General features: G+C 33.1%; 1 protein-coding gene across 4 annotated transcripts in view; it reads right to left on the minus strand.

Moving 5' to 3' along the window:
- Nucleotides 1–13,700, minus strand: part of LOC115442193 (rho GTPase-activating protein 20) — a 34,126-nt gene that overhangs the window by 5,594 nt on the left and 14,832 nt on the right. For 2 of the 4 annotated variants that reach the window (XM_030167198.2, XM_037447063.1), the window contains exons 5-9: nucleotides 9,714–9,823; nucleotides 6,564–6,747; nucleotides 4,759–4,836; nucleotides 2,118–2,272; nucleotides 1,316–1,438 (exon numbers count right to left, since the gene is read on the minus strand). In XM_030167198.2, the coding sequence (XP_030023058.1) occupies nucleotides 1,316–1,438; nucleotides 2,118–2,272; nucleotides 4,759–4,836; nucleotides 6,564–6,747; nucleotides 9,714–9,823 (650 nt within the window). Of the gene's footprint in view, nucleotides 1–1,315; nucleotides 1,439–1,864; nucleotides 1,920–2,117; nucleotides 2,273–4,424; nucleotides 4,502–4,758; nucleotides 4,837–6,563; nucleotides 6,748–9,713; nucleotides 9,824–13,700 lie in introns of those variants that run through there. The other 2 variants (XM_030167199.2, XM_030167200.2) reach the window with 2 other exon arrangements.

A 13,700-nucleotide genomic window follows, 5' to 3' on the forward strand; every position in this document is an offset into this window, starting at 1 on the left:
TAAATTCTAAATATTATGAACTCAACTCTACTTCCCATCATAGTATTGACATTATATTTCAGCACCTACAATCTTCAGTGTTGCCAAAATATACACAAATGTATCACCATACCATATCATTGCCTTAAGTAATATTTATTGTGTAATGTGATCAATTTACATAGCGCATCCGAGTAAGAGCAAGTAACTAAATACTAACAGATCAGCCACAAATGTCCTAGTGATATTTTTGAAAGGGAAACAGACATGCATTTTGTAAGAAACGTGGACCAATAGTAAACACAATGATGGTCAAAATTGGTTTAAGTAATTTTTATCTAAATATTAAATAATACCTATCTTGGTATCTTGAATTGATTTTTATATTTTTTTAGTTATAAGAAAATGCTTAATTTCAGAATCAGATCCTAATACTGTGCTGATTATGATACGCAATTATACATACGAAGATATACTATTATTTTAAAATGTTTTTCAATTAGATAATTCAAAAAATATATTAGTAGTATCAAATTCACTGGAAAAACTATTCCCCCTATCTCAAAATATTTTATGGTCTATGAAATGTTGCCAAATGTCAAACTCTACTTTATCTATGGTTCTCAAAATTTGCCTCCGCACGCGTATACTAAATACGTTTATAAGTTTGCTAATGGTCCACGCGAAGAGACAGTACAAGGGGACAGACGGCCGTAGTGGTGTCTACAGGATACAGAGCAAAGTGTCGTCACCATCACTTATATAACATGTCCTTCAGTGTGCGCTAGAATCCAAACATATCGCTTTACACACTCGTCACACACATCGCCTCGTTCTTCTGTCCACATATGCGTACATTGATGCTTTTGTCAAGATCATCGATAACAAATTAAAATTTAAATCGATGCAAGTGATTATTAATGAATCATTTATTTTATGTAACGCATACATGAACATTGAAACGGTAATAAATCAGAATCAAGTCGCCGCCTTCATTCCATATCATATAATATTATAGGTAGATATTTATTAAGTGGATTTGTTTTCTATGGATAAATTTAAAAATTCAGTCTCTAAGAGAAGCTAAGTGGCATATTTCAAATACTTATATCCTTTCAAATGCATTTACATTGTTACATCAAATAATTTTCGATAATTTACATCAACTTTTAGTATTTGTCCACAATAAAACCTAAAGTAGTATTTCCATCAACTAAAATGCAATCAAAGTGAGACGTAAATTTCCATATATATTTTTATTCAAAAATCTCTATACAACATTGGAAAAATAAGTCGATGAAATAGAATGAGATGGAGAGATATAACAGTAACATACCTGAGGGAGATAGGAGAGGCTCTTGGTGCTCTCGGCGTATTTGTTGATGGCGCGGAGCTCCTCCAGAGTCATGTGGGGGCTGGAGTTGCTGCGAGACGACTGAGACGATGAGCTTACTGATATCTGGAAATTTGTTTATGATTACGATTAAAATATTTACAATTTTAGAGCGCAACTGTACTATTTCATATAATATTATTTTAATGAGTGAATGTGCATACAGTAAGTAAAATCGAAGGTTAATAGTGTGAATAGTATATCATTAATTAAGTCTACTAAAACAGTAATGCCAGAACCCTATGTTCGATAGCTAGTTTCCACCAGAGAGCCTAATTTTCAGAAAAATGTTTATTTATTTCTAAGGTACACCAACAGCATATGTTGTTGGCCAAATTAAAACTTCTATAAACATAGTAATCATTAGTGGCTGATGTATATGTCCATTACAGGTATACACATTACACAACTATATCTGAATTACAAGTTAAATTAACTCATAAAAAAATATTACTAACTAAAACAAATTAAATTATAAAACAAGAACTTCACCTTTAGAACTTGCGAAGGCTTATAGTATGACTCATATATTCGAACTGGCCAAATCCTAAGTCATAAGAAGAAATGATAATTTAACTTGTTATAAAATATTTTATGCTACAAATGAATTACAGGACTGTCTATTAAACTTAACACCCATTTAGACCTCATTTCCTTTGTCGTTGAAGTCAACAAACCAAGGCATATAACCTATTCAACTAGTGTCTCATTTCACATTAATGTTTTTGATGGGATTGTACTATACCTTGAAGACGCTCTCCTCAAGCGATATGGACAGACGCGTGCAGGAGTCGAGCAGACTGTGCTCCGGTATGATGCCGAGCACCGAGCCGGGCGTGCCGCCGCCCACCACGCCCATCAGCGCCGGCATCGACTGGCACTCCTCGGACTTCGTTAGACCTTCGTGAGAACAAGAATATCAATCACCATGTTGTGGATAGCGTGGTAAATGGTTAGCTAATGAGTATGGTGGGTAACTATGTGATTTATGTGGGCAAGGGAGATTTTAAACACAGCAAAATTATGATTTCTTTGTTATATAGAATTTTTTAAATACAGATATAATTCTATAGAGATAAGGGATATATGTTGTATCCAAAATGGAATATATGTATTATTTGTCATGTTCTACAATTTATCGACCCAAAACAAAGGAATCAAATTCATCAAATATTTTGCCAAGTTTAAAAACGTAAATGCATGAAAGATATTGTCGATTTACTAATGAATCCTGACAATCTAAACATGTAGTGCTATTTTAAGGATAACTTATCTCAATTTGTAGTCATACATTATATAGGTATTTTTTTGGATTCATTATATTTCATTATCACAAATGGGATTCTTAACCAGACAAATAATTATCACGCTTAATTAACACATGATGTGATACATTTTTAACTATGACTGAATACTTATTTATAGTAACACCAATCCAGTTTAGTGTTTACTGTTTACTGTGTTAGATAACATTCGTACGAACTTGTGTGTGATATTTTATATTAGTGTTTATGTGCACTAGTGAGGCTATATTGTAACACTAGACTTCATTTTCTTTCACATAATATTATAAAATTATATTTGAAGTAAGTAATATATCAAATCAGTACAAAATAAAATATACTTCCATTAATACACAACGTTTAAAGAAACTTCGAAATATATTGTTTTTTTTTTATATAGTTTCATAATATGTAGATTATCTCTATCTAGATATATTTCCAAATACTTACCCCGTCGAAACAAACTATTTTTTCGGATTTTATCGCGGTTTTTTTATATTATACGTTTCGAAGATTGCAGCGTTCATGATCGACGTCTAACATACTCGTAAACATAAGAAATCATCATACTTACCCCGTGTTAAAATTAATAAAAATTGCTACTACAAAACTTGTTTTATCGGACGATTTTTGCACGTGCAAAAGGGCTAGATCTACGAACAAAAATCATGTCACTAACGACTATGTGCTACCTTCCACCAGCCCAATGGATAACACAAACATTGGCGTAATTAGAAAAAACCAAAACTATATTTAAATGGCAAATATAAGACAAAATCGAAATAGGTCTATTAAGACGTATCGTTGCATTAACGTGGTCAATAGATAGGAAACTTTAAATACAGCTTTAGGAATACTCTTACGGCCATACGGCTCAGGTATAGAATTCCAACATTAATGCTTTAACTCTGGGGGATAAGCACGCAAACCGTGCACACAGTTAGCAGACCCGATATCCGTCCCATAATAAAATAAGAAGCGAGACAATATTCAAATCTATATTATGAACACAAGGGCCCTATTTCTCCTGTAGGGCATGTCCATCTTTTTGTAATAACGAGCATGTTAATTAAAGGCAATCTTTGAAAGCCATATAATAGGTGAAAAAGAAAATATCTTCTTTTTATCTATATGGCTATCAAACCTGTCTTTGAATTAGAATAGCCGTAATTTCAAAAAGACGGAATTCCCCCCGTAGAGAGACTTTCCCGCCCTCACACCCACCACTACAACTCCTATAAGCCAGGATCAGCAGTGGCACGCATTATGACACCGAGTAGTGAAGCTCGGCGAGTCTCAGGGAAAACTAATATGTCATTATCCCGGAACGAAATTAATCAAATAGAAAGACAGCGAGGAGTTCGAAATAATAATTCCAGTAATTCGTACCCTTTAAGCATCTGAATGTTTGCCGGCAAACATGACAGCTACATGACATTACGCGTGTCACCTTATTAAGTAGTATATAAGGTTATATTCCCGTGACACACGTAAATGTCATGTAGCTGTCATGTTTGCCGGCAAACATTCAGATGCTTCAAGGGGTTTCCGTAAATGGATTAGGACCCGCTGACTATATATTATCTTTATTAAGAAAGTCAGTGGAAGGCAAACGTATTGCTCAGACACCGGCTAAGGTGATCAGTACACATTAGATTCAGTATGTTACACCTAATTACGCCAATGCATCTTACATGTTAATGATATAAACTCATATCAATTGATATTTATGTGTGTGTATTAAATATCGTTTCACAAACTCGACTCACCAAACTGTACATTACAATTGACTAAATAACTTGGCTAGTTTTAACTTATACGAGTATACGAGTTTCGTTTTGATGACCTGCGAAAAATATCCTAAATGTATTTTAAGTTAAAAGCAGTAGCGGGGTGAGGATATCGTCGACGCAGTTGCAAAACAGCTTAAGTACATTTTAAAAAATTTATGGACAAAATTCAAAAAAAAATTCTATATCTTATCAACTTTTTAGTTAAATCCGACATGTACATAAAAACAATGAATTAATTAATAATATTTTTTTTCTTTCTCTGTGTTTCAACTGTATTGACGATTGATGAAATAATCTAAACAAAGTTTACCTTCTAAATTAAATTTATTCCCCCAGCGATCGCATTCACACTGCAACCATGTTTTTTCTGCTTCCAATGATAATTGTCCTGCAAAAAAAAACATTACTTTTAATTGACACATTTTAGGTTTTACAAAAAAAAACTGATATTCTTCTCATAATATGATATAGACTAAAATCAAATAATATAAACTAAAATCAAAGAGTTGTAAGACTATATAGAGCGGGCATTGGGAAGATTGTTATACAAAAATTTTGCGCTCATGTGATGGTTACTGAATCTATCTTGAAATAGCAAAACATCGATGTAAAATATTTTTAATTTTTTCCATATCGGGATTTGCACGTTTTTAACTCTTGGTCTCTCGTGGCTCGCCGGCGAGCCAAGACAGCTACATGACATTTGCGTGTGTCACGGGATTATAACCTTATATACTACATAATAAGGTTATTTTTCCGTCACACGCGTAGCTGTCAATGTTTGGCGGCAAACATTCAGCTACCTGTACATATTTGAAAATAAAATTTTGACAAGTCATGACGGGTTAATGCGTATATCAGCAAATTTTCTCTAAGTATGTTATTTTTGTTTTAATATCTAAGGATATTATCACACGGACATTTCAAATAAGATAACGACTTATTACCAATTGGTAATAACTTTTGGAGCACAAATTTGGTCCTGATGCCCGATCTATAACTAACTATACTGTCTAATGTCTTTGACTAAAATATTACATTAAATAAATATCAACTGAAATTCCCTATTTCGTTCAATAGACGCTTGTTTACTTGCACACAGCTCAAATTTCTATAAAATCAAATTTATCACACTTTACACTGTAGCGTACGAGGTATGTTATCTATAGACCACGTCTCAGTGTCAAATCAATTAGTCTTAAACAATTGAATGTACTGACGACGTCAGAAAAGTCTTAAAACCAAACAAACGCTTTATTGTGGCCAGTATCTCATAACAAAAAGTTGAATTTCCGTGTTTTGTAAATTATACGATTGTTTAATGATGAGCGGTGTGAATTTTTGGCTTGAAAAATTTGAGCACGGAAAAAATTACGAGTGTGCATAAAAATTTACAAATATAAGATCAGTCTTTCGTACTTTTATTTGGAAAGAACATAACCTCGCGCCACAGGTATTGTCTGTATCTTTAAAAAGGCCCAAATGATGTATCTAAACTACCCTGCATTACACGGATACTGTTTTCAAACCTCTTAAAACACTAAACTATTGTACTATAAACCATAAAACAAATTCCCATTAGTTCCAGGTATAAATTCCACTTTATATAAAAGGATATAATAGTTCAAAGACAATGACAATCCCAAATTGAGACATAATTTTATAATCGCCTTCGCTGTGTCGGAATAGAGGCTAATTACATTTTTATTGCAACGTTACTTTACAGTGTTGCTACCGAATTTCAAAACACGGCTTTTTAAACCGCCGTTTGTAATTATACTATTTTTTTTGGCTATCTGATGAAATGTTATTTTTGGATGGCTGGAGCTAATTATCTATGGTCGCTTTAGAATAGATCTACGTAATTTATATGCTAACAAACAATTACTAAAATCATTTATGAACTGAAACATTATTTTTTATACTTTTCCACGACCATCTTGCGTCTTGAAATACACTAATTGATTGTAATAGTTGACACATACCACTCAACATATTTGCATGTTTTGGCGCAGAAATTTTCATTACCATAAGTTCTTTTAGTCTTGGAAAACTGCACAGTATGACATTTATTCATAAGTACTAGCATAAGCCTGTAAATAATAAAGAACTCACTAGCATACGCCTCCTGGTCCCTCCGGTGTCGTGGCGGCGGCGGGTCTCTGAACGAGCATATCCACTCGTCCTTCACGCGCAGTATGCGACCGGTAACCCTAGCGTAGTACTCATAGTTGTCCCTTCCGAAGAGATCCCCGGCGCTGAACTGTTCTATCAGCTGACGCATTATTCGGGTTGCCACCTGACAACGTAACACAATAATAATAATTATTACATAATTCATTACCGTAATTATCATTACCATCGAAATCATTACCATCAGCGTCGTTGCAAGGAGTAATGATCCAAAAGCTAATAAAGTCAAGGTAAAGCGAAAATTTATATGTTTCAGTATTAGGATCAGTGGAGAAGGAGGCAGCAGTAGCTTTAGGAAGAATATGAAGTGTTAATGATGCTAATTGTTACGTGGCAAGCACAGAAGGTATTAGAGCATGGTGGAATGTTATAACATTTCGCAAATATGGCCGTCGAATTTCAAGAGTAATATGATGTGGAGGGAAATACGAATTTATACGTCTACTTATGTTTTATATTATGCAATGATATTTACTCGGATTTTTATCATTTTTTTTTTTAAATAGGATGCTTGAAAAAAATTAAGGAAGGCGTAGTAGTTATAAATTTTAAATTCTAGCTACGTTTAAGGAACATATTAAAAAGTTATCACCACAGTTTCCACTAAACTGATAAATAAAGATTCGTTTTATTTCTAAATCTAATTAAAAGGAAGAGACAAGCAATTTACCTCATTACAATTAAGAAAAATATCGTCGATTTTCAAGCCGATCGTGCCTCTAAAATTTAAATATCAAAGCGAAAATACTACCAAATATTCTGAATACAAAAAAATATAAACAAATGATCTAACTAGATCACGCAACCGTAGTGAAAGAATCCGCTTCCGTTGTAGTAATTGAATTAGGCCGGTTTCACATGAGTAACGGTTGGATGAGTAACATTTACGTGAATCAAACGCCTTATCAGTGGAGTAAACAGAATGTGATGAAATTAATCAAACAAGCTTCTACGAATGATACGGAAGCTTTATCAGTTTGTAAGAGTAGTGACTAAATTCTATTGAATTTGGAAATTAATATTTGGTGTGGATTAATATTATGAATTATTCTCGTTATTGTTAAAGGAAGGAAATTTAATCGGTGATTACAATGTGTTATGAAGCCACTTTTGATTCATTTATGACTAATCAGTTACGTGATTCCAATAAAAAATATCCCAAATTTTACATTTTAAAAAATACAAATTAGTCATAATATCTATAAAAATCAAAACTACAATTATAAATACTTACAATAAGTTTTTCTTAGAATTTAATAACGTGCTATACAAAAGCGGTGCGATAGAAAATTCTAGAAATGATATAGCCGTAAACAGAAGCGCATTAAATACATCTACATAGTGTATTAACCAAACTGTTGTATAATGTTAGTACTCACGCACACTTCAGCCTTTTGCCGCATGTTATAGACAAGTTAAGTGAACAATATAAAGCTATGTACACATCATGCTATAACAATCTATAATACATCAAATACACGACAATCAATCACACGTTTGGACAAACATTTATTTCGTGAAATGAAGTTTGTATGATTGCACTTTAAACTATTAACGTACGACGAAGATTTCCCCAAACACTGTTATTCTTTAGAAGTCCAATTATTTTTTCTTGAATGAAACCTAATACGTCGGTCAGCTAACATCTATAAACATCTATAATAATAGAAGAATCTCCATTGCGTGTCTGGCATTTAACTTAGAATTGGCTATGTATTTTCGTATCCAGAAAATCCCTTTAATATGACCGTTGGGTTTAAATCGTACCTTATCTAGGCCTATAACCTGACCTAAGCTAACATACCAGCTTATCACATTATAGGTACGCAAGTAATGGTCGAATCGAGATTCTTTCAAGCTACTATTTCCCGCCCAAAGCAAAGTTAATATTTTAAAGATAGTATTAAAAGAAAGAAGGTAGATACAATACAGTATTTGTCAACAAACAGTGTACATGGCAGTCTTACAAAACATAATTGTAACACAATGTCATTGTCCATTGCGCATACTTAAGATAATTTAAATTTAACTCCGCATCTGATAAGGAAATGCTATTAGAATCCCCACTTAACTGATAAAAAAACTGTTTATTACCTTTACACGTGCGATAAATAGGATTAGCGATACATCGTAAATCTTTACTTATAAACAACGTAGTAGGGGAAATTTGTATAACTGCTATACGTATTTTTACAATAATGACTTAAAATATGATATTCAAGTCTCAGACATATCAAAATTATCTTGTATTCATATCTAACCTCAACTCCTAAAAATATTATAATTGTACAAAAAAATTGACAAATATTTTATACCTCGGAACACGATCATAACTTCAGTAAATAAAACGATCTACACATTTACATTAGGTCACATGTGACATAGCCTTTGGCGTATGCACATACGAAATTTTCTCAACATAATCGACAATCTGAAGAAGCTAGAAGGTACCACAAGTATTGCCTGTGTTTTGGCATTTCTAGTATATTTGTAGAACTACGTATAAAGACTGTTCTGTACGACACCCCACGATATGACGTTTACACAGAGTCCACTATCTGTTGGCCCCCTTTTCGACACGTAATACACGCACGTGCTATCACAATCTGTACAAAAACCAGATGTCCGTGTCAGCCGCATCGATAATGGTGCAACTAAGCGCTTTACAAAGCTATATTTCACATAATATATTACAATCTGAAAGACATTATCTTATTAATGTGTGTAATTATTTTGATGACTTTTTTAAAGTTATTACCGTATTTCGTATGGTAATGACTCTATATTTGATACGTATGTTACCACAAGTATATACATGCTTTAGTGGTCCCGAAATTACTATAAATTTTTCAGCTAACTTTAAGAGGAAATCATACCTTCCTTACAATCTTTAGATACCATCACATACTTATTTAGGGTATGGTAATCGCGAGCAAACACATCACACGCTACCATGGAGATATGCTGAATACCATAGTACATAGTTTATCGAGGATCAATAACCATATCCCGTGGTACAAAACGTCCTACATACGGCTCATTAAACAGCATAAGAGCTTATTGTGTACTAACCTTGAATCTCTGCACATCCTCCATTGTTGCCGTTTTGCCGTCGGACACGCAAGAGTGGAAGAATGACGGTGCCACCGACACGCCCAGGGCTTCCGACGTCATACCTGTGCCTGATAATATCATATTCATTTTTAATGTTTATTGTAAGTGATGCTCGGAATTATATTCTTGGTAGTATTGCTGCTGTTTTTTAGCAATGAACCAAGCGGTTGTTAGTCAGTTGTTTAGAACAAAACAGGATCGAAGGCATTTTATGATCGGATCCTTGCTTTAAGCTTAAAGGAATTATTGAATCGGCCATTCTTAATAATTTACGAATCCAGTCCAAGAAATCCAATGATTATTACATCGACAAATTAAATACACTTATACAGCCTAAAAAATTTGTTAAGAGCCTTGCACTATTAATTCGTAACAAAAAAAAAAACTTTTATTGGTTTAATTTCCAATATTTTCGTATGAATTTAAACTAATGCATATTCAATAACAGAGCTCTTGTAATTTTGAGTTTCAGATAGGTAACATTGCCCCGAATAACTGCCATATTGACCCACTGTTGACATTTTTATTGAAAGCAAATTGTTCACGTACCATTATATTCGTATGTAAACTGTTGATGTTCCTGTGTATAATAAATAAATAAATAAATGCCTCGAAAAGAGGTCTCAAATAACAGGCGTCTTTCCCAAATTAAGCTATTTGCAGCTCAAACAATAACAGTTTAAAGAATTACATTCTTTTATATCTAAATTTTCAACACTGAGAATTAAGTTTGGTTCTTAATTCTCAGTAATTATCAATAAAAAATAACCAAACTAGACCGTGTCCCCAACACAACAAACAATTCACTTTCAACCAAATTCCAAACGAAGTGTTTATTATTTCACGCGAAACTATATCCATCATCCAGGAAATCTTTGTGTGTTCACATGTTTACTTTCATGCGCCCTAAAAAACTATTTAAGCGACAAATTACGTCAATTAATGCCACAGACGGCGAATTCAACGAGCCACAAATTGAAAGTGAATACGAACGAAAACATTACTTCACGCAACGTAAAACAGGAATATATTACACAATAACAGCAAAAAAAATGTGGTAATCATGTAACAAACGTGTGCATATATTAAGCGACGACTTTTATACCAAATCCTGTAATAAACTCATGTTATGTTGTTACAGGATTGTAATTACGGACAAAAAAATAAGGCTTGAACATAAAAATTCCTTTAAGACGGGAATGATGAAATGGTTAAAAAATCAATTCTTATATGATAATTATTGCTGACAAATCTATACTAATAAACAAATTATTATAAAGGTGAAGAGTTTATTTGTTTGAACGCGCTTATCTCAGTAACTATGATATTAAACCGTATTGATATTTTTTACTAAGAAGAAGCTACATTACTACCTAGTGCTATTGGCTACTTTTATCCCGGGAAAATATTTATCCCGGATATACTTTTCACACGGGCGGAGCCGCAGGCAAAGGCAATCGTAAATAAAGCCAATGCTTACCAGTAATTAAAAATACTAGGCTTATATTAATGAACAATATAAAAACAATAATTAAGCTAAACATAAATATCACTATCGGCATAATAAACAATAATACTATGAATATTCAATTAAGTCATGAAAAAGTTGCATCAAAGCATTCTACCATAAACTCCATACAACTCATAACGACTCAGAAAGTGCACTCTAAACCGCATTTTATTCTCAACTTTTTCATAACTAACGTTCAGTGCTTCGCTTGAGAGCTATTTGCTCGCAGTTTTACAAACGTAATCATATTTAAACTGCGCCAACTATTGCAACCAGTTCACAAGCAACTCTCATACAAATTACATAGTCTTTGTTAATAATTGTGCGAATGTTGGAGTTATTAAAATGCAAGAATATTTTTCACCTATTTATATTACAAAACCTCAATATTTTTTTCCATCGCTACTGGTTCACCCAGTCCAGAAATTCTGGAGTAACAAACATAAAAAAAATACAGTGAAATTGAGGGTCTTCTTTTTTTTAAGACTAACGTCTTGACGATTAACGACTCTAAAAACCACCGCAAACCAAATATATAAACGTTTAATACGGGTAAATAAAAAACTATAATTAAAACACAAACAATTTAATCTTCTTTCTATTTGTGTTTTTATATTTATATGTACACAAAATATATTTTAAAGTCGGTGACTAATTAAAATTTCATATTTATTCGTGTATTTATTTAGCTTAGCTATCAATTAAAACATGGCTTTATTTATTGGTTTTTAAGGAAAACATACAAGCAATAATAATAACATAAAATAAAGCAAATTAGGTACATGGTTCAATTAAGTTTCCACAATTAATTAAAAATCCGATGCAAAAGATTAATTTATATCTGACCACAAGGAATAAAATATCACTGAACATAAAAAAAGAAAACAAATAACCTCTTTCCTTTGCAGTCTGTTAAAAAATCTATACAATTATACTTAACTCTTTCATTTACATTACATCATTCCTTATTATAACACGAAAATAATACGTTATACAGTAGATAGTGTTATCTATCACTGCCAAGACACTAAAAAGCATTAAGATTTAAATCAAACGAACTGCATTGGCAGTTGATAGATGTAAATCAACATCTTTTTATTAACCGCTATCTAGTGGGAGTGTACTGGATATATTTTAGAATCGACCGGGTAGCAACCACTGTATACTATTTAGCAAAACCGGCCATAGAAACTCGGTCTAACACATCGCATGGCAATAGTCTGTAAATCATGCCAACAAAATACTAACGACTATCAAACACAACATCTCTCATTGAAATAAAACTATTTTTCGGATTTTATCGCGGTTCTTTTATATTATGATTTTCTTACCCCGATAAAATTCGAAATAACTTTTATTTCAATGTCTAACATTCACTTTAACATACGAAATCAATACAACATCTCTCGTTGACGATCATCATCCTGCAAAGGATGTCAACTTTTATAATTACTTGGCTGTGATGTCCTTCATATTTAACCCTAACTGTATTTTATTCCGCAGATTAGCGATAGATATAACCAAAGTAGAAGTACCTACACATACACTCTCTCTCAGACAATCTATCAGCTATTAAATCAATCAATTACTGGTGGTAGGTCTCTCATATGTGAGAGTCCGCCTGGTAAGGTGCCACCGCAATGTCTAATTCTCCCGCCACGCATCAATATGTAGTCACTGTTGTGTTCCGGTATGAAGGACATTGTAGCCAGTGTAACTAACTACTAGACATAACAAGACTTACAATCTCATGTCTCAGTTGGATGGTGTTTCGTGGTGTTTGAGCGGTCGTATCGCTTACCATCAGGCGAACGACAAGCTCGTCTCGTCATTCAAAGCAATAAAAAAATATTTAGGAAGATCTACCATGATCTGACTATTGCATAACCATATCTTAATCAATATCAGACAAACACATTGTAAAATCGTGACACATTGCCACGCAGTTCGTATCGTCAGATCCTTTGCACCTCACCATAACGAAACAACAATGCGGATCGGCATGCATTTGTCCGTCTTGTATGGAGTTGCAACGTGTCAGTAGCGTGTTATGATTCTTAGTAATATGAATGCAAACGTTTGTGAAGATGTTTCTATGTAAGAGGTTGAACTGTTGAACGGATACGTTTGATACGTAGATAAAACCACATACTGAATATGACTAGTTTCCTTCATGAAATTGACAGAAGACGGTGAAAGGCCATCATCAAAATCAAATGTGTAAAATTTGCAATTCTTTCGAGATTTGTTTGATACACAGATTAAACCACATACTGGATATAACTAGTTTCCTTGATAAAATTGACAGAAGACACTGGAGGGTCATCGTCAAAATCAAATGTGCAAAATTTACATTTCTTTCGAGACTTATTTGATACACAGATTAAACCACATACTGGATATAAGTCTAGTTCTCTTGATAAAATTGATACACA

The sequence above is a fragment of the Manduca sexta genome, chromosome 6, assembly GCF_014839805.1.
Source record: "Manduca sexta isolate Smith_Timp_Sample1 chromosome 6, JHU_Msex_v1.0, whole genome shotgun sequence".
NCBI classification, from domain to species: Eukaryota; Metazoa; Arthropoda; class Insecta; order Lepidoptera; family Sphingidae; genus Manduca; species Manduca sexta.